We start from the raw sequence: 22,030 nt of genomic DNA on the forward strand, positions 1-22,030 counted from the left end.
TAGAGTCACAACCAGTCGGAATCTGAGTCTATGGCAGTGAGGGAGTGGGTGTGAGAATTTTATTGGAGAAGGCATGATAAAAGTAACTTTTTGTTTAATGAAATGACAGTGATGACTCCCGATGATTTATTTGCTTGTGCATTCTTCATTCCAAAGTGTGCAGCGTAATTAGTGGCCCACTTTTCAGACAGTCTTCACAGAGCCTTGCATTTGGAAAGGGCCTCGACACAGACAGTGCAGCTCCCCCGTAGGACCTCATTCCACAGCCCCACTTGACTGTGTTTCCTTTCTTCCTGCCTGGGCAGAGGATGAGGGCACAAACCTTGCTTTACATTTCTGCATGTGTTAATGAAATAAAATATAAGTGCCGTTTTAGAAATATAGCTTAGTAATACTCAAAACTGAAATGATACAAGAAGTGAGTCAAGGCGCCATTAGGCTGTCCTAGCTGATATTCACAGCTGTTTGAGGCTTTCTCCTCTTGAGCGTGACCTTGCACGTGTGTGTGTGTGTGTGTGTGCGCAGCAGGCTGTGTATGCCCACCTGCATGTGGATGTGCCTGTGTTCACATGTCCATACGAAGGTTGTGATTTTGTTTGTTTTACCCACCATCTTTCTGTCAGTGTGTCCTATCATGGTGACTTGTGTGCTGGTGTCATGCCAGTGTGTCCAGTACCAGCAGGGTCAGCCTGGTGCACAGGTTTCAGGAGAAAGCCCGACCTCACAAAGACGATAAAGAAGGGTCTGGAGATAATTTTGTCGAGAAAACTGGCCCGTGGAAACCTCAGGGATGGCAGTGGAATGTGATGTGCTGGCAAATGAGCCTCTCACTTTGGAAGACCAAGCGTATCACTGGGGAAGGGCTGCCTCCTCAAGGGAGAATTGACCTCAAGGATGTGGATGGAGAAAGCTTTCAGGACTGGCTCAACTCAGCATGAAATGCAGCAGCTAGAAACACCCATCGATAATCAGAATGAATATATAAATGTGGATCCAAGGAACTTGGAATTCATCACAACTGCAAGGGAATTTGTGTCAGTCCAGGTAGACTAAAACAAATCCACAGACACACTCATATGTATATAAGAAAATGGTTGATATACAAGAGCAATTGAATATTGAGAAAACATCCCAGCCCAGTCCAGATCAAGTCCACCGGTCTGATATTTGCCCATTTGTCTGATACCAGTCTATAAAGTCCTCTTCAGACTCATGAAGCACATGGAATTATGCCAAATGCAGGAAGATCACAGGACAGTGCATTGGAAATCTTGTGGATTCAGTGGCGTTGTAAGCATCTCAGCATTGGTAGGGGTCTCCAACTGGCTCCTTCAGTTCCTAAGAACAAGGGGGTCTGTCAGCTTAGTGCCTTGGGTCTTGTCAATAGAGTGTCTCTCAAGGAGTGAGTCTAGAGAGAGAAGTGTCTCCCGCCTCCAAGGAGGAAATACAGGAGTTCCCAAAATTCTCAGGAGCAGGCCACGCCCACACAAAGGCCTCATTGACTATGACACGATTGACAGACTAGACTCAACCCCTTCACTCTTAATCTTCCCATTGATAAATGATTATGTAACTACCATAGAACTCTTGGAAATCTCTCTCTCTCTCTCTCTCTCTCTCTCTCTCTCTCTCTCTGTGTGTGTGTGTGTGTGACTGCCATTGGTAGTATTCTGAGATGATACCTGTTTATGGGAATAGAAAGTCTCATCGTTCTTCCGTGGAACAGCTGTTGGTTTTGAACTGCCTACCTAGATTGGTGAGCTACCATAGAATGGTCCTGAAAGTTTGACTCCTACAATTATGGGGTTTACTATGCTGGGGGTGACAAACGCCAAGGACCAACATCACATGGATTGTCAGTGAAGAACATCTTAAAATCTCTCCTGCCGTACAGAGCTCTCAGGGACACATTATAAGGTTGGCCGATAAATAGAACTGCTATTAAGTACTAATGGCAAAGCTGAAGAAATAGATTTTTGAGAACTTCAGCAGCCTGGACATCGATCCAGTGTGTACTCGAAATGCATTGATAAGCTGTGGGATATGGAATGTGAACAGTGGAAAGAAAGAAGAAGGAGCCAGTAATTAGAAAACATGATCTCAGTGAAAGAAACAATGGTTCATTCGGTTGTGCACAGAGTCCCTATGCGCGAGAACCAACGTCATGGCTCCTGCCAGTACCAGCCACCACCTTTGCCTCAGCTACAATCCAGGGTCTTGGAGGAGGCTGAGTCCCTGGACGCAGTGGCAGTGTGTGTGGTGTGGACAGACACCACCTGACCAGATCTGTCTGAGACTTGGTTATTTCTTTTCAGAATCTTTGCACATCTTCTGGAAACGTTTTGAAGATCTTATTAACAGAAAGAAGATGTAATATTAAAGAGAATAATAAACTCATTCACTCAAAGATTTCATTTGCTTCACTAGGGGTCGCTGAGTTTTGCTTGATGAGGCTCAAAGACTTCAGATGGATCACCCTCCACTTAAAGAAAGCAAAAGTCCTCACAACTGGACCAATAAGCAACTTCAAGATACACTGAGGGAAATGAGAGCAGATTGAAGTGTGTCCAAGTTTTGTCCTTTTGCTTGGATGCTCTGTCCACACCTGAGGACACAGAAGTCGAGCACTCCAAAGTCATAGCTCCAGGGCAAATCTGCTAACAAGGCATCCTGAAAGTGGTCAAAAGCAAAGGTGGCCCCAGCATTGTCCTCTGCTGCCATATGCTCCAACAAGGGCGCATCATGCCTGGGGCAGTCTCTGGCCTGACAACCCTCTCTGTGCCTTTGCAGCTCCGCGTAGGCACATTGGCATGGGGGCTTGGAGTGGTGCTAGGGGCTCTGGAACCTCACTTTCTCTCCTTCCTTCTTGGTTTGCTTCCCTGTGGGCATGGCATGCCACCACCTCTCCCCAAACTGTGGGTTTGTTCTGTCCTCTGTAGCACATACGTCTAGGGAGGGGTCAGCTTGGCTCTCATTGGGGCCAGCCCCGTAGCCATGTGGTTATGTTGCCCACAAGTTTGGAATGCCATGCAAGGGTTTGCATGCACACTCCCAATTCTGTGGAGACAAAAACAATATCCTCCCCCTGGGTGGGTTAGTGCCCTGCTCCCCTAGTGGCAGCATCTCCTGTCCCTCCCCGCATTCCCACTCCCCCTCCCCCCTTTCCCCTTTCTTTATGTTGCAATGACATGTACATCCTTGGGTTTGGCCTGTCCCCACCCGACTGCCTGTACCTCAGCCGGTATAGTGTAAGATAGGTGGCTTTTCTTCTATTCCTACTGTGCTGAGTCTATTTGCCTCAGTGGACTCTTGTTGTGCTTGTTCTTTTGTGATTGGCTGCCTTCACGTAGCGTAATTTCCTCCAACTCGTCCCACGAGGTGATGTGCTTCATGCCATCATCAGTGCTCTCTAGTGATGCGAGCACTCCATTGTGTGTGTGCCAGAGTTTTCTGAGCCACTGGTCAACCAATGGAAACTTAGGTTGTTTCCAGGTCTTTGCAATTGTGAACTGTGCTGCAATAAACATTGGGGGCAGATGACTGCTGGTGGTCTATTTCTTACCTCTTCTGGGTATATGCCCAATGTCCACTTGCGTTAATTATTGCCAGATCACTTTCCACAAAAGCTGTACATATCTACCTGACCACCAGCAATAGCAGGAGAGTTTCTATCTCACCACAACCCCTCCAACATTTGTTGCTCTCTGATTTTCTGATTTGGGTTATCCTCAAGGGTGTTAGGTGCTATCTCATAGTTGTCGTTTTTTTTTGTTTTAATTTGCATTTCTTTAATAGCTAATGATCAGGAGCATGCGCTCATATGTTTATTGGCCATTCATTATCCTCCCTAGAGACACTTCTGTTCAGGTTTTTTCCCCAATTCCTCAGTGGGTTAATTGCTTTCTTCTTTTTGCAGGCTAGGAAGGTATTGTAGATTATATTAGTAAGCCCTTTGTTTGTTGTGTCATTGCTAAAAATCCTCTCCCAGTCTGTGGGTTCTCTTGTTACTCTCTTGGTGAAGTATTTTAATGCTCACAGGTGTTTTATTCTTAGTATGTCTCACTGAGCTCAGTCTGAACCCCACAGTGGAAAAAACCAAGAAAGGAAATAACAGATCAGCAATGGGAGCCAAGCCAAGCCATAAAGCCCCAAAGAGCCCCCATGATAGACTTCAGGCTAGAGGGGTAGTTCCAGAAACCCCACCCTCATCCCTGACCAGTCCCCACTGGGATAGTCATAAGGGCTAACAGACAGACATGGAATTATCTATGTTTTTTTTGGGGGGGGGGTTCTTGCTAGTTATTTTTACTGTTTTTCTTTATATATATGTATAGTTTTTGTTCTATTTATTTTCTTTTTGTATTATCTACATTATTATTTTTATATTATCTACATTATTACTGCCTACCTATATAAGATAGGCATGGGAAACAAGCCCGAGGGGAAAGCAATGGGACCAAAAGTTCCAGAAGGACTTAGGGGGAAGAGGAGGTGAGGGAAGGGAACAGTGAGCAATCAATGCCATACACAGGGGAACAACTAGGGAATTAAAATTAACATTGAGGAGGACATAGAGATCCTGGGGGTGTTGGAGCAACAGCAATTTAGCTGAGAGGTATTACTAAGAGGCAGAAGAAGGACAAGTGTGATGATTGGAAAGGAGGAAGGTAAAAGGAAGCAGAGGAAAGATCTAGGAACCAAAGCTATGTATGGATAGAGGTACAAACATAGGTGTGTACTTATATAAATAGATTAATTCATTAATATATATATATATATATATATATATATATATATATATCTCAATACATTGAGGACGTGGATGGACTTTGGGTCTCTGCTCAAGTTCTCACTCAAGTCAAGAACAGCTTGTTCTAACAACCTGACATTCTGTGATTTCTGTGATGCTCACCTTCCTGGCATGATTGCTGACGACAAAATGGGTGCCCAAGCAAATGTGCCAAGCAAAAAAGAAAGCTTATGGTTCCCGGCTTCCAAAAGATATAGCATCTAGGGCCTTAAAGACTTGAAGTTAAACAAGAAGCCATCTAGCAGAAAAACAACGAGGCCACACAGAAGAAGCACACCAGCCTGTGTGATCATGAGGTCTATATGGTACCATTTAACAGGATAAGAAGGCCACAAACAACAAACAGATATATTGTTGAGAATGAGCAGGGTCAGAGCAGAGAACCCCAAACCCATCTGTAGACAATGGGACCTCCCCTAACAGAAGGGTTGCAAGGAAGCGATGAGTCAACCAGGGTGCAGCATAGCACCAATGAAACACACAATATTCCTCTGCTGACTTGAGGCTTCCTCACCCCCCACTATCATGATCCTAATCCTGCCTTTCGCTGCAGGTTAGGCCAGAGCATGTACACTAGAATAGATAAGAGCTCAAGACACCTGGAATCCAGGTCAGCTAAACCCCCCAGGAACAGCAATGGGAGTAGCGATACCAGGAGGGTTGAGGGGAAGTGGGGGAGAAACCACGGGGGAAGGGTGACAGTAGTCAGTATAAGATACAAAAATAATAATAATCTGTAATTTATCAAGGGGTCATGAGGGGGGGAGGGAGTGTAAAAAGAGGAGCTGATACCAAAGGCTCAAATAGAATGTAAATGTTTAGAAAACCATGATGGCAGCACATGTACAAATATGCTAGATGTAATTGATGTATGGAATGCTGTAAGATCTGTAAGAGTTCCCAATAAAATGATCTTTAAAAAAAGACAACTTCCTCACACACACACACAAAGAGCAACGGTGTTGCTGGGCTCCCTGTTAAGTTTACAGATGTCCCAAGCACTGCGTCCCCTTGTAAGTCACAGCAGTAGTTTGTTTGAAACGGATCGACAACTTCCCCACCTGGTGTGCTATCCCTTCAAACTGGTGGTGCCTTTGGTTTTCGCGTGGAACTCTGCTCCAGTGATTACCATCGCTGTGATCAGTTCAAAGTAGATTTCCAGACCTTTGTGCTGAGATGCCCTTGGCATTAACTGGAACCTCAAAACCCCCAGTTCTCGGCATGTTCACCACTTGAACCCCCCAGAAATCTCTCCGTCACATCCCCTACTGGGGGGATGGCACTCAAAGAAGCAGAACATGGAAGTGCAATGACTGCAACCCAGCAATACCTGTGCCAAATAAACAAGTGTTGGCTTCACTGTTTCATAGACCTTCCTTGGCGATGACCTTGGCCGGGAACGTGGTCTCCCGACTAATGATGCTTCATCTGGCCTGCTTTCACGTAGAGTAAATGGGAGAATAAATATGAAGACGGATAATACAAGCACTGCATGGGTCCACAGGCTTCCAAGCAGGCCAGGTTCTGAGAGAGGGACTTGGTCTTGGGGAGGGTCGGTGGCCGTCTGGATTGAAGGAGAGGCGAGATTGTTGTTAACCACCAGCAGGACTTTTCACGCTGTAAGAGGTGTTGAGGCTGATGCTAAGTGACAGGCCGTCCATCACAATCTGGTGCCCCTGAGGACCTGTTTGATAGAGATGTAAGATACTTATTACTAGTTTGTCTCCTAAATAGTGCCAGGAGCCCCGTGTTCTTGGTCAATCTTGATTGAAAATTTAGGCGGGAATTATTGCTTTAAATTATTTTAGTGTTTAGTTATTAACGTGTTATTGTGGTATTGTGCCTTATTGCAGTCTGTACAACTATCCCAGTGGTAATTATTACACATTCATCATAGAGGGCAACCTACTACCACCCACCTCTAAATTATCTCGCCACTGTCAACAGGAACTCAGTGCCCTTTGGCAAGCTTTAAGCCCTTTGGGTTTGAGCTTGACTCCTTTGAGCTAGGAGAGGCTGCTGGTGCCCTGGATTTAGCACTGGGGTGCTGTACTCCCAGGCCAGCAGTTCAAAGCCACCTGTAAATAGTTTCAGCTTCAGAATCCAGTTCTGCTCTGTTCTCAAGGATCATTATCAGTTGGGGTGCTGTGGACTTCTTTTATTTGGTTTTTATTGTTGTTTTCAGCAAGCCTCCGAGAGCAGAAGTCTTGGCTCTGTTAGTTCTCCCTGCCATTGAGTTGATGCTGACTCATAGCAGCCCTGTTAGGACAGGGTAGAACTGCCCCTGCAAGTTGGGAGTAGATAGCCCCATCTCGCTGTTGAGGAGTGAGTGGCTCTTGGTTTCAAACATCTGGCATTGCACTAACTGTGCCACCACCGGGCTCCTCTCTTAGGTATGGCACTACATTTCCTTTCCATAGTAGGATTTCTTTGGAGTTTGTTGCCCTTTATCTGTAAGCTGAGGAACCCTGATGGAGTAATATCTGGGCATTGGGCTTCTAACTGGAAGGTCAGCTGTCCAAAGCCATTAGCCACTCTACTGGGTAAAGATGGGTAAACTCCAGTAAAGAGTTGCAGTCTCAGTGTTGGAAACTCATAGGGGCAATTCTGTCCTATCTTCATAGGGTCCCTATGAGCCTACATCAACTTGATGGCAATGAGCCTCAGAGGCTCTGTTTATGCACAGTTCTGGATTCTACAGTGACCTTCACTGGAGTCAATCCCTCAGTCAACTAGGACTTTCCCCCTGTGGAGCCTCAGGGGTCTGGTTCCAAGTAAACTAGCAGCTACTTCACTGGTCAGCCCCCAACATCCATGGTGGTTACAGAAAGGCCACCCCAGCCTCCTGGGCTAGGTGTGGGGCAAATGCTGTCACTTGGCACAGGGCAAGCTGTTTCTTTCCACCACTGCTTCTGGTGACAGCACAGTGCTGGTCAGTTTGCAGACCAGATTGGGTGGCCTCGGAGTAGAGCACTCTGGCTTTAGTTTCTAGAACATTAGAGAGACCCCAAACACAAGAAAGCAAAAACCTCAATGAATTTGAATCCAAAAGACACAGGAGAATGTTGTTGCATTGTGAGAACTTCAATCAATGTCACAAAATCGAAGTCTATGAATTGTTGCATGAAAAGCCAGTTTTCTCTGTAATGTTTTCAGGAGAAATCTGTGTGTGTAGTATATGTATATGTACATATGTAGAGATTTATATGTTATATAATATATGCATACACACACATACATAGAGAAAGAGACTCACAGTGCTGTCTGTGAGATGACAAGCTTACCTGAGTAATCTACCAAGATCTGCAGGCAGGCTTTCTCCCTGCCCTGTGCCTTTGCATCATTGTTTGTTCAGAAAGCGCGGCGTGGGTGGCGTGTGGGTGGGGGGGCGGGGGGGGCGGGAATCATAGCAATGCAAATTCTAGGGGATCAGGAATGTGATACCCATGGGAGATGCTTCCCCATGAGCTTCTTCTCTTTTGGAACATCTTGTCAGAGTCAAACCAAAGATACCATTATCTCTCGGAAAATCACTTAGGAACCAGCCGTGGAAGGCACTGGTAATGCCTCCCTCCATTGAGGACAACAGACCTGCCTCTCTCCAGTATTACAAAGACATTCTCAGCCCTGGTGGGGTGGTGAGTTAAGTGTTGGGCCACCAACCAAGAAGTCTGAGCTAAACCCAATAGTCTACACGGGAGAAAGATGAGTCAGTCTGCTTCCGTATAGATTGGAAAACATGTGGAACCACTAGGCCCTGTCCAGTATGGTTGCTATGGGTGAGAATTGAAAACCCATGCATGACCACCATTGGTCCGAGTTTATCACCTACCAGGCTCCAGGAGCCAGGGCATGGAGTGGGCAGGGTGGCCAACAGCCAGGGCGCTCTTCTGCCTTCTGCCCCCAATGTCACTGTTCCAGGGAGCTCATTCCTTCTGCCAGCATCCAGGACGCTGTTTGTGCAGATAAATGGTTGGCTCCCAAGTGCTTCAAGATCAAAGACCTTTCACAGTTTTTTTGAAATGATCTGGTCGTAGAGGCAAGGTTTCTTCACTAACTCTCCATGAGAAATGTTCTGAAATTCATGGACGAGGCTTATGTGTTTTATGTTGTTCCTGTTGTTACATTGCTATGACGTCGACTCTAACTCAAAGCGACCCCGAGTGGACAGAGTAGAGTGTTCCATCTAGTGGCCAAGACTTTTGGAAGAAAATCACCAAGCCTGTCTTCCCAAGGTCTCTGGTAGGTTGCTATGGCAACCTTTCACCTGGCTAAGTACTCCAGTCAAGAGATCCAGTGATGCATTGCGTTCGGTCAGTCTGCTGCGCAAGACCTCTTTAAAGTGGTCTTTAAAGACCTCCTAAAAGCAAGATGGTTACTTTGAGGACTAAGGAACGCCTGACCGAGCTATGGTGTTTCCAATCACCTCATATGCATGTGGAAGTTAGACACTGAATAAGGAAGATTGAAGAAGAACGGATGCATTTGAGCTGTGGGTCTGGCTAAGAATTGTGAACTGCCCAGTAAACAAACAGATCTGTCTTGGAAGAAATACAGCCAGGAGACTCCTTAGAGACAAGGACGGTAAGGCCTGATCTCATGGACTTTATGTGGTCAGGAGAGACCGGTTCCTGGAGAAGGACATCATGCTTCGTAAAGTAGAGGGGCAGTGCAAAAGAGGAAGGTTCTAGACAGGATGCATGAATGAGCTCAAACTCAAGACCTGTTGTGAGGCTGGCTCGGGATGGGCGGTGTTTGGGGTTCTGTGAACCAGGGTTGCAATGCAAAGGTACCAAACAACAACTACTTAAGGACTTAAGCTTCTGGGCCACCCTGCCCCTTATCCTGCCACAGGAAAGCAATTTTCCAGTTCCTGTAGTTTTGTATCACATTATCTGGGGCCATTTGCTGCCCCCACTCACAAAATGGATTGTGTCTTTTATCTGGGTGCATTTTGTCTGGCTGCATCTGACCTGGCATTAAAGCTGAGTGTGATTTGTTATTAGAATGTCTACCAGGAGCTTTCTGCAAGCTCAGAAAAAATATAAAGACCATCTCTCTATTCATCTATATAAGAAATACCTTTGCCATGATCTAGCCAACTCAGCTGTTTTTGTTTTAGTTTTGTTAGGATTACATTGCGTTCGTTATGAATGTGGATTTTTTTATGCGTCTGCAAAAAGCCATCACAGTTAACTTCACGTATCTCATAAGGGTCAGTGATGTCCTCCAAACTCATTTTTAAAAATCATTTTATTGGCGGCTCATGCATTCTTATCACAATCCATCCATCCATCCATTGTGTCAAGCACATTTGTACATTGGTTGCCATCATCATTCTCAAAGCATTTGCCTTCTACTTGAGCCCTTAATATCAGCTCCTCATTTCCCCCCTCCCTCCCTTTCCCCCCTCCCTCATGAACCCTTCATAATTCATAAATTATTATTATTTGGTCATATGTTACACTGTCTGATGTCTCCCCTGGCCCACTTCTCTGTTGTGCATCCCCCAGGGAGGATGTTATACATAGATTCTTGTAATCAGTTCCACCCCACATTCCCTCTACTCTCCAGGCATCACCACTCTCAGCACAGGTCCTGAAGAGGTCATCTGTCCTGGATTCCCTGTGCTTCCAGTTGCTATCTGTACCAATGTACATCCTCTAGTCTAGCCAGAATTGTAAGGTAGAATTGGGATCATGATAGTTGGGGGGAGGAAGCATTTAAGAACAAGAGGAAAGTTATATGTTTCATCATTGCTGCCCTGCACCCTGACTGGCTCATCTCCTCCCCACAACCCTTCAGTAAGGGGTGTCCAGTTGCCTACTGATGAGCTTTGAGTCTCCACTCTGCACTCGCCCTCATTTATAATGTCCTTCTTTTGTCCTTTGATGATTGATACCTTATCCCTTCGAGCGTTAGTGGTCACACAGTCTGGAGACCCATTGTTTTGGTGACTTCTGTGTTTCTTCCAATCTTTTTCTCAGGACCTCTGAAGGATTTGCAGCATTCTAACAATTGAGATGAGAAGGATAGCATCTAGGTTTCATAAACCAAAACAAAACCCAGCATATCCCCTCTGATCAACTTTATAAGTCCGAGCCCTTGAACAAGACCCTTTAGAAAGGCTCCTCCCTGTTCCTCCTCCTGCCCCTCTTGGTGGCAGACTGTGCCTACATGTGGATCTGTTAACACCCCACCAGGCCCAGCTAGGACAGTGCAGGCTGCTATAGGCCTCATCTGCTATAGCAAACCAACCCTCAAGGCTAGGGCTTCCCAGGGGTTCATTCCAATCCCACCCACTGCTGATGAATTACCCTTCTACCCAGATAGACTGACTCCAAACTTGCATTTTGGAATGATCCACATTTGATTGGAAAGACTCCCTTTCTCAGGTGTTGAAACACCAACAATCAGCAGGGTCTATAGCCCAGGTTACATCAGCTAAGATTGGTTAAGTGGACCACCCTGATGATTAACTGGATTCCAATCACTTGTCCTTGGGTGGCTGCAGATCTTGGAGACTCACATATCTTACCTGGGACAGGGCACCGTTTTCAGCTGCAGTCAACGAGACCAGTTGCAGCTGTGGTCCTTGGGAGACAAACTACATTCTACAGTCTTCACGAGAAAGGTACTGTGACTCCACAGTTCTCAGAGTGTGGTCCCCAGATCAATGGCGGCCGCATCACAGCAAGGACCAGCATCTTATTCGAAATGCAGACACCATCTCATGCGGCAAGGAGCCCTGGTGGTGTGGTGGTTATACTTTGGGGTGTGATATGCATGCTTGGCAGTTCAAAACCACTAGCAGCTCCAAGGGAGAAAGATGGAGCTTTCTACTCCCATGAATAGTTATGGTCTCAGAAACCCACAGGGGGTTTCTCTGAGTCAGCATTGACTGGATGGCAATGAGCTTGGTTGTTGTTTGTTTTTTTTTAAATCTCATCCCACAACTACTGAGTTAGAGACTCAAAGGTGGTGGTGGTGGGGGCATATCCAGCAGGCTTTAATTTACACACATACACAAATGAGGACATTTACACAAATGTCCTAGGGTCTTCTGATAGACACCTCCAAACCAAACCCACTACCATAAAGTAAATTCCCACGCAAAGAACCCTACACCGGTTGTCAAGCTTTCCAAATCTTACCTAAAGCAGATGCCTCATCTTCTCTCCCTAGGAGGGTCAGACAGGCTTGAACCTCTAACCTTGCTGTTAGGAATCTGGCATTAACCCGCCCACACCACCAGGGCTCCTTTCCATAAGACTTGGCTGGGGAGAGATAAGGAAGGGTGTGGACCTTTAGCGCGCCTGCCATCTTGCAGGGAAGGGACTGCTGATGGGTAACCCAGAGATAAGGGTCTCCAGAAGAGCTCCGGGGGTCCCTCTTTGGGCTGTGAACCACAGAGTTCAAAACCTCCAGCTGCTAATAATATGTAAGATAGAGCTTTTATTCCTAAAAAGAGACTCAGTCTCAGAAACCCATGAGGGTAGTTCTACCCTGTCCTATAGAGTTGCTGTGAGTCTGAATCAACTCGATGAAGGTGAGTGAGTGAGTGAGTGAGATAGTGAATGAGTGAGTGAGAGAGTGAGTGAGTGAGTGAGAGAGTGAGTGAGTGAGTGAATGAGTGAGTGAGAGAGTGAGTGAATGAGTGAGTGAGAGAGAGACTGAGTGAGTGAGTGAGTGAGATAGTGAATGAGTGAGTGAGAGAGTGAGTGAGTGAGTGAATGAGAGAGTGAGTGAATGAGTGAGTGAGAGAGAGACTGAGTGAGTGAGTGAGTGAGTGAGTGAGTGAGTGTGTGAGTTACAGCAGAGGCCGGAAGCACAGTGGGTTACACATAAGCTGCTAACCACAAGGTCAAAACCACCAGCCACTCTGCTGGAGAAGAGCAAGGTTTTCTACTCCCATAGAGTCACTTCACTAGGGATGCTACAAGTCAGAACCAATGGTCATGACTTTTAGTTTAAGGTGGTGCCAACAGTGCAGGTACGGTCTTGCTAACCGAGGGCTTTTGGAAGAAAGGCCTGCAGGTCATCTCCACAAAGGGCATCCATTGGCAACCCTATGGAGCACAATTCTACACGCACCCAACAGGGATTGCTTTTTGTTTTGGGTTGTTTTCTTTCTTTCTTTTTTTTTTTTTTTGAGCAAGACAGGAAAAGAGATGGTCTAAATTCAGCTGGGGAGGGCCATACTCTACCTCGTGGTCTTCAGTACTTGCAGGCTCACCCATAGAACAGCTCTCTAGATGCCCGGCCCCATCGTGCGTCCTTACGGACAAATGACTAGGAGTGTGGCTAGTCTATAGAGAGGCCACCGCGTTGCTCTTTTCTCAGCTGGGCTACTCTCTGCTCCCCCTCTGAGCAGTTGACCTTGGGCAGATCATCATTTGACTCAGAGTCCCCCAGCCTCATTTGTTAGATAGTGTAGATTCTTACCCTATCATTCCTTTGTTCGTGTTGCTGTTGGACCGCGGTTCTCAACCTGTGGGTCACAATGCTTCTGGGGTCAGAGGCGCCTTTCACAGGAGTCACCCAATTCATAACAATAGCAAAATTACAGTTATGAAGTAGCAACGAAAATGGTCAGGGAGGGGTCCCCACAACACGAGGAACCGTATTAAAGATCGCGGCATGAGGAAGGTTGAGAAGCACTACTGGAGGGTGTTGGAGAGTCCATTCCAAGTCTTAACAACCCCAACTGTCAGAACCGCACCATAGAGTTTCTAGCCTGTCGTATTTATGGGAGCAGATTAGTAGGTGTTTCTCCCACTGAAATGGCCTCAAACTACCAGTCTTTCCATGAGGTGTTAGTCCGGGTTAACTAGAGAAACAAATTCATAGACACTCATATGTGTGTAAGAAAACTTTATATCAAAGAGAACTTGTACATTAAGAAAACATCTCAGCCCAGTCCAGATCAATTCCACAAGTCCGGTATTACCCCATATGTCAATACTAGTCCATAAATTCCTTTTTAGACTCACACAACCAAGCAATGACGCTGAATGGAGGAAGATCAAGGCTGGTGGGTGGAACGTCTTATGGATCCAGTGGCGGCGGAAGCATCTCAGTGCTGGCAGGGGTCTTCACGAGGCTCCTCCAGCTCCAAGGCTCTGGCTCCGTCAGCGTAGCTCCATGTGGCTTATCAATAGGAATGTCTCCCAGGGAGAGTGTGTGTGTCCAGTGAACTATTTATTTCTGTAGCACCTCCCAGTGAAGTCATCAAGCTGCAACCTGATTGCCAGGCTGATCCCTTCACAAGTTGACAGGGAATTATGTAACTGCCACGCGTGAGCAGCCAGGAACCTAACTGTTGTGCCATCTACTTACCAGACTCTCTTTTCAGAGGGCACGGCTAAGCTAAGGGCCGTGAGTGTTTCCCCAGCTCACTGGCTGAAAGAAGCAAAGACAAGATGGTGAAGCATCTCCCCCCGCCCCCCCCCCCAACACACACACACTGGTACACTCTCTTCCGGGATATTGGTAACCAGTTATCCCAGGGATATGGGTATCCCTCAGAGGACCTGTCACTGCTTCAGACTGCTCACACCCTTTGACAGGGTAGGGAAATGGTCGGTCGGAATTCCAAGTGTGTGACCGTCTTTCTCATTCTTTCAGGAATTCTTCTTTAAGTGCGGGGCACACCCTACGAGTGACAATGAGACTTCAGTGGCCCTGAACCTGTTTACCACCAATAGTCGAGACATCAGTTGCATCACGTGTACCGACATCAGGTAAGGATCGGAAAACGCTGTCACCTGCAGCATCTTCCTTTCACAACGCGGATGTGCCATGCGAGCCTTCCTCCGTGGCCTCCTTGTCCCGAACATGTCAATGTTGTTTGACGATGTCCCCATTTGAGCACATGTCAATGTGGTGAAATGATCTGTCATGTCAAATACGGCGCTTTGTTAGTAACCAAACAGCGCTCCGGGCTATTTTGGGCTGCGTGTGATGTTGAGACTGATGTCTAAAACAGTGTAATCTTAGTTGACATTAAAAGGCAAACTCATGCAGTTGAGCCCAGTGAGTTCTAATGCAAGGTGAAAACATGAGGCTAGAATTAGAAGAGGAGTCACTGCCTGCGTACCACTTCTGCTTAGAGGATGTCGCCTGGAAGCCTGGAGGTTGGAGATGTCTGTTCCGTGCCACCTCAGGCCACTCTCATAGCTGTCTGTAGTCGTAGTGAGGAAGTCACAGAATTTACACGCAACATGGCAAGCCTGGAAGTCATTTAGGACCTTGGTTATTTCTAACCCCAGTGAATGGAATGAAAGGGTGGATGGGATGCTTGGAGGTGATCTGAATTAGGAAGAGATAACAAAATTCAAGGAAGTATCAATCTGTTTCCTCTGCCAAGGAAAACATCCAGGCTAGACCCCTTCCTCCACAATATTCAAATGAACATAGTTGACGAAACGAGCTTCATGACTTCCTGAGAGGTTAGTTTGAGGCGCAGATGGCAACACAAGGGGTCTTAGCTCTCAGATCAGAATAGCTTTTTTGTGAAATGCCAAAAGGAACAAATGAATAATGTTGAATAATCCTCGGGGTCTTTGGCCTCTGGCACTCTACTGGGTGGACTTTCAGAATCATATTCCCAGCCATGATTTTATGATGGTTTTATATCCATAAGCCTCACATGGTATGATTATTTTTTTTAATGAATCTCGTAGATTGTTGACTCAGCAAAGCCTAAAAAGCTTAGTTCTGCCTGTTGCGCAGAATGGGTTTCCACGAAAGAATGAAGATGAGCTGAGTCTTCCTTTCGCTGACTGTTTCATCACTGTTGTGAGGAGGAGCCCGGCACCTACTGCCCAAGTAATGCCCCCCTCCCCCTGCTGCCTTGGCAAGGTAACAGTTGCACACGGCCGATGCCCTCCCTGTGCTGCAGGTGAGGAACGGGGGAGACGGTGCCTCTGGCATCGCAGGGTAGCAATTTGCAAGGGCTAGACAGTTAGGCTCAACTGCTTGGAAAGCAATATGATATTAAAATTGCCTTTCACATTTTTGGGAGGAGAAATCCAAACATTTTTCTTTTTGTCAGAATGCAGCCTACCAGCCAGTATTTAAAAACCTTCCATTGAAGCTGATGAAGATGACACTAAAATATGTAGTGATGATCATATTATCTTTCCACCAACATTGCCCTCTGTGTACCCTGCTGCTCAGCTGTCACCTTTTTATTAATAGCTCACAACATTTGTAAAAAGAAGTGGGCCACTTGGATGTACAGGGAGATCATTGTTGTGGGAAAATATTGCCGGTCTCAATAAAATTATTCATATCATTACTTTTACAAGGTGTTATAAATAGAAGCTACTGTGACTCTTTGGGTTTATGTGCGTGTGCTTGGGTGAATAAGGACCTGTCACGGATTAGACATGATGGGACAGAAGACAGGGGGGTGACCTGCATGTAGCACTGGGGAAGTGAGTCTCTCTTTGTAGTTTAATGGATTTGTGTGTAGAGAGGCCCCAAACCCTCCCTTCACGAGGGCCCTACCGTTCCAGGCCTTGTACCTTGTGTGGTCATTGTAGATGTTGCTTTTTTCTAATGATGCTTGGATTTTGGAATGAAAAGTCGTCTACTCACAGTAAATGACTGAAATGTCGAATATTGCTTTTAAACATTTTGAATCAAGAATACTTGTTGAATTTTTTCCAATGTTTTGATGATGCCCCCAAATCCCTGTGTGTGTGTGTGTGTGTGTGTGTGTGTGTGTGTGATGTTTGCTAAATTGGCATCATTTTGGAAGTGTGTATTTGCACTTCTGTTTCCATTTAATGCAGCACCATGATGAATCTTTCTTCCCATGAAGTCAACTATGTAAAACCCTATGTAAAAAGAAGTATCGTAGATGTTACTGTCACTCGGAGGATGTTTGATATAATCAGCTGCTGTACCCTTGGTTCTGATTGGTAGCGATCTGTGTAAGGGAATGTAGCATCTCCAGACCCTGTGCCACCTTCATGCTCAGTGGCAGGCTTGAGTCCATCTCTGTGCCGGTGGGGCAGTTCCCTCATGGTGAGTCTCCTTTGATTTTCACATCACAACAGTCTATTGAACCATCTCCCTGTTGGTGGGCATTTCAGTTACTTCTCGGTTTGATATTTTTTGGTATATTAACTAAAGTGTGTTAAGTAAAGTAAATGTCAAACTTTATACAGATATCTGTATGCTTTAAATCTAAGAACAGTCATAAAAATGGACCTAGAACGTCTATGAAAATAGAAATTTTTAAGGTTACTGTACATATTGTTAAATTTCCCTGTAGAAAAAGAGGGAGCATTATTTAGATTGTTATCGCCTATGTCCGGGTGCACCACTCGCTGAATATTTTCTACTATATTAATATTTTGAGTTGTTTGACTTCCACCCCAAAAGCTCTGCCTGGACCTGGACATTAAGGAAGACCCATTCCCTGATCCACTTGAACTAGGTCCTTGTGAGTTCCTCTTTGAGAATGAGTACGTTTGTCTGTTTGTTTGTTGGCTTGCTTGTTTGTTTTTGACATGTTCTTGGTACTCCTTCATCCATTCCTTTCTTCATTCATTCATTCATTCATCAAAAAGTTCACAAGTGGCGGCGGCAGTAGTTCTTTTGCATTATAATGGACATTTTCATCTCTCTTGTCAACTCTCATTGTACCTTTGGTCAGCTTCAGCATTGCTTTCCTGTGGTCCATAATTAAGTAAAGCTCCTTATCCAGCTTACCTTTGACAAATGACAAATGGTCATCTCCTGTCAAAGTAACCCTCCCTGAAGATTTTGGGATCAGGAGGGAACCCATTGTATTTCTAGACACTGGATTATGTGCAGTGGGGGCACAGACCCCAGCTATGTTTCACTGTGATTAAACTGAAATCTTGTATGCAACTCTCACTAGCAAGTGCCTTTATTTCAATGATGAAGGCATTGTTGGCAATTTGAGCATGTGCTCGGTAGGACAGTCTCTGATGGCATATATATATCTATATCTATATCTATCTATCTATATATAGATAGATAGATATATACATGCACACACACATCCTGGCTTACTATTAGCACAAAATATTCTGCATACTATCAAAAAAGGCATATTAATTCATAGAGGCAAAAGATACCCTCATCTAATTAGGGAGGACATTTTAGACGGTTGATTTTACACAGCAAGATAAAGATAAGTCAGTCAATCAATCAAATTGATCGTGAATACCCAATTTTTATTTTAGTAAATAAGAGGGTATTATAGGTATGATGCTCAGTGTACTCTTTTTAAGATGAAAGAGAAGACCTCGGTGATATGTCTTGTATCATGAAGCGGGGCACTTCACACCCCCTGAGAGTAAGCTCTCTCTGCGTATGCTCTAAGGCGTCAATGAACATCACTAAGTGGAGGGCTGTGTTAGGCAGGGTTCTCTAGAGAGACAAACCAGATTGCTAGTAATTATATATAAATATATTAATAAAGATAGATATATAATACAAGAAATGAACCGTTAAATTATATACAGATAGATAATACAAGAAATTAACAGTTAAATTATAAAGCAGTGAGACATTAGCAGTCCTTTAAGGCTTGAGAGCTGCCAGTTGCCAGTCCCCTTCTGTAGAGAGAGCTGGGCTATATATATCCAGGCAGCAAACAGCAAGGCAGGTCCCCAACTGTCATCAACTGTCAGTCCCCAGCTCCAGAGATGAACATTCCAATCGTGTGGGCTTAAAGGGATCTCAACTTACAGCGACACAGTCCACAGGCTAGGCATCCCACAGGGAGTGTACCCCTTTAAACTGAGGCACAGAACAAACAAGGTGAGGCTCACTGAGCCATTTATCCCTCTGCCCTTCAATTAATCCTACTTGTGTTTATCGGCCAGGCTGGCACAATAAACTATCGCAATCCACCCCTTGCCAGCCTAGCCCCTGTACACAATTCTTTACCCATACATACTTATATAATTTCCAGATATTAATGAAATCACACTTACACTTATCATCAATCATCTATCATACATGTAAATGAAAACACACTGAGTCAAATTATATCTGATATATCATACTTGAACAAAGGAAATATGGTCGTAATTGATAGGTAGAACTACCTTCTACTGCTACCCATTCTGTATTACCTTTGCCCTCAGCAAGCACCTCAGCTGGCTGTGGTTTTTGGCCTGGCGGGGTGACCCAGACCTTCATTCCTGAGAGGTCTGGGTCATTATAAGTCCTGTTAGGATTGGGTTGCTGTAACTTACCATTTACTTTAATAACAGGGCATGGTAACACTAAGAGTAGGCCTATGGGATCTCATGGATTCCAGACATATTCTTCTTTACCTCCATTATGTAGTACCAGTCCAATTTCTCCTTGGTAGTCAGGATCAATCACCCCACTCAGTACGGTGACACTCTTCCTGACCTGTTGATCCAAAGGCATCAGAAGTCCAAAGTGCCCAGGGGGCATTCTCAGCTGCCAGTTCAGTGGAATACATGCTGTGTTTCCAGGTGGGAGAGTTCCTTTCTTCGGGACCAGGACCTCTAGGCCTGAGGAACACAGGGTTGCTGGGACAGGAAGCAAAAATGCTGCAAGGGTATCACTAGGAGTAATAGTGAGTGGTGCCACTCCAGCTTCCACCCCTTGGTTCCTGGACCCATGAATTCTGGCTATTGGAGACACACCACCATATATTGGCCGCTGGTTTAGAGCGTATACAGCTTCCTGGAGAACATTGTCTCAGCCCCGCAAGTTGTTGCCACCTAGTTGGCGCCGTAATTGTGTCTTTAGGAGCCCATTCCATCGTTCTATCATGCCGGCACCTTCAGGATGATGAGGAACATGATACGACCAGTGGATTCCATGGGAATCGGCCCATTGTCGCACTGCATTTGCTGTGAAGTGAGTTCTTGATCTGAAGCAATGTTATGTGGGATGCCATGCCGGTGGATGAGGCATTCTGTAAGTCCACGAATAGTAGTTTTGGCAGAAGCATCACATGCAGGGCAGGCAAATACATATCCAGAGTAGGTGTCTATTCCAGTAAGAACAAAACGCTATCCCCTCCATGATGGAAGTGGTCCTATGTAATCAACCTGCCACCAAGTTGCTGGTTGATCTCCCAGAGGAATTGTCCCATATCTTAGACTTAATGTTGGTTTCTGTTGTTGGCAAATGGGACACTCAGCAGTGGCAGTGGCCAAGTCAGCCTTGGTGAGTGGAAGTCCATGTTGCTGTGCCCATGCATAAGCTCCATCCCTGCCGCCATGTCCACTTTGTTCATGTGCCCATTGGGCGATAACAGGATTAGCAGAGGAAAGAGGAGGACCAGTCTCCACAGCGCGTGTCATCTTATCCACTTGATTATTAAAGTCTTCCTCTTCAGAGGTAATCCTTTGGTGAGTGTTCACGTGAGATACAATTAACTTTACTTTCTTGGCCCATTCAGAGAGGTCTATCCACATGCCTCTTCCCCACACCTCCTTGTCACCAATCATGGTCCTTCTAATTCCCTGACCATCCAGCCAAGCCATTAGCCACAGCCAATGAATCAGTATATAATCACACATCTGGCCATTTTTCCTTATATGCAAACTGAACATCCAGGTGCACTGCTCGAAGTTCTGCCCATTGGGAAGATTTCCCTTCACCACTGTCCTTTAGGGCGATCCCAGAAAGGGGATGTAGTGCTGCTGCTGTCCACTTACGAGTGGCACCTGCATATCGTGCAGAGCCATCCGTAAACCAAGCATGACTTTTTTGGTCTTCACTTAAAGTATGGTAAGGAACTCCCCAGGAGGCCATAGGTGCAGACTGGGAGAAAGGAGGCAGTGTGACAAGAGTGGAGACTGTGGGCATTTGGGCCACTTCTTCATGCAGCTTTCTTGTTCCTTCAGGTCCTGCTTTGGCCCGATCTCATATATACCACTTCCATTTAACAATGGAGTGTTGCTGCGCACGTCCCACTTTATGATTACGTGGGTCAGACAATACTCAGTTCATGATAGGTAATTCAGGCCTCTTGGTGACTTGGTGGCCCATGGTGAGGCGTTCAGTCTCCACCAAGGCCCAGTAACAGGCCAACAGCTGTTTTTCAAAGGGGGAGTAGTTGTTTGCAGAGGATGGCAAGACTTTACTCCAAAATCCCAATGGTCTACGCTGTGATTCACCAATTGGGGTCTACCAAAGACTCCACACTGCATCTTTATCTACAGCCGACACCTCTAGCACCATTGGGTCAGCTGGATCATATGGTCCCAGTGGCAAAGCAGCTTGCATGGCAGCCTGAACTTGTTGAAGAGCCTTTTCTTGTTCTGGGCCCCACTCAAAAATGGAGACTTTTCGTGTCACTTGATAAATAGGTCGAAGTGGAACACCCAAGTGAGGAATACGTTGCCTCCAAAATCCGAAAAGGGCCCACTAGGCATTGTGCCTCTTTTTTAGTCGTTGGGGGAGCTAAATGTAATAGCTTATCCTTCAATTTAGTAGGAATATCTCAACACATGCTCCACACCACTGGACCCCTAGAAATTTTACTGATGTGGAGGGTACCTTAATCTTTGTTGGGTTAATTTCCCAACCCCTTGTACGCAGATATTGTACCAATGAATCTAGAGCCTTTGATACATCCTCCTTAGTGGATCCAATCAGCATAATGTCATCAATATAATGGACCAGTGTGACATTTTGTGGAATAGACAGGTGGTCAAGGTCCCTTCAGACTAAATTATGGCACAGGGCAGAAGAGTTGATGTACCCCTGGGGGAAAGTTGTGAAAGTATATTGTTGCCCCTGCCAGGTGAAGGCAAACTGCCTCTGGTGGTCCTTTGAGATTGGTATTGAGAAGAAGGCATTAGCCAGATCAATAGCTGTATACCATGTACCAGGAAAAGTATTAATTTGCTCAAGCAATGTAATCACATCTTGAAAGACAGCTGCAATTGAAGTCACCACCTGGTTAAGTTTATGATAATCCACTGTCATTCTCCAGGATCCACCTGTCTTCTTTTTTTTTTTAAGTTTCCCTTTTATTTTTTTTAATTTTTATTTTTTAACAATTTATTGGGGCTCATACAATTCTTATCACAGTTCATACATATACATACATCAATTGTATAAAGCACATCCATACATTCCCTGCCCCAATCATTCTCAAGACATTTGCTCTCCACTTAAGCCCCTTGCATCAGGTCCTCTTTTTTTTTTCCCCTCCCTCCCCTTTCCCCCCTCCCTCAT

General features: G+C 45.5%; 1 protein-coding gene across 1 annotated transcript in view; it reads left to right on the forward strand.

Annotated features, from left to right (window-relative positions):
• PRKN (parkin RBR E3 ubiquitin protein ligase) overlaps positions 1-22,030 on the forward strand; it is a 1,192,284-nt gene that overhangs the window by 556,232 nt on the left and 614,022 nt on the right. The window contains exon 6 of the mRNA XM_075554213.1: positions 14,438-14,553. Within this exon, the coding sequence (XP_075410328.1) occupies positions 14,438-14,553 (116 nt within the window). The remainder of the gene's footprint in view (positions 1-14,437; positions 14,554-22,030) is intronic.

The sequence above is a fragment of the Tenrec ecaudatus genome, chromosome 7 (assembly GCF_050624435.1).
Source record: "Tenrec ecaudatus isolate mTenEca1 chromosome 7, mTenEca1.hap1, whole genome shotgun sequence".
Lineage (NCBI taxonomy): Eukaryota > Metazoa > Chordata > Mammalia > Afrosoricida > Tenrecidae > Tenrec > Tenrec ecaudatus.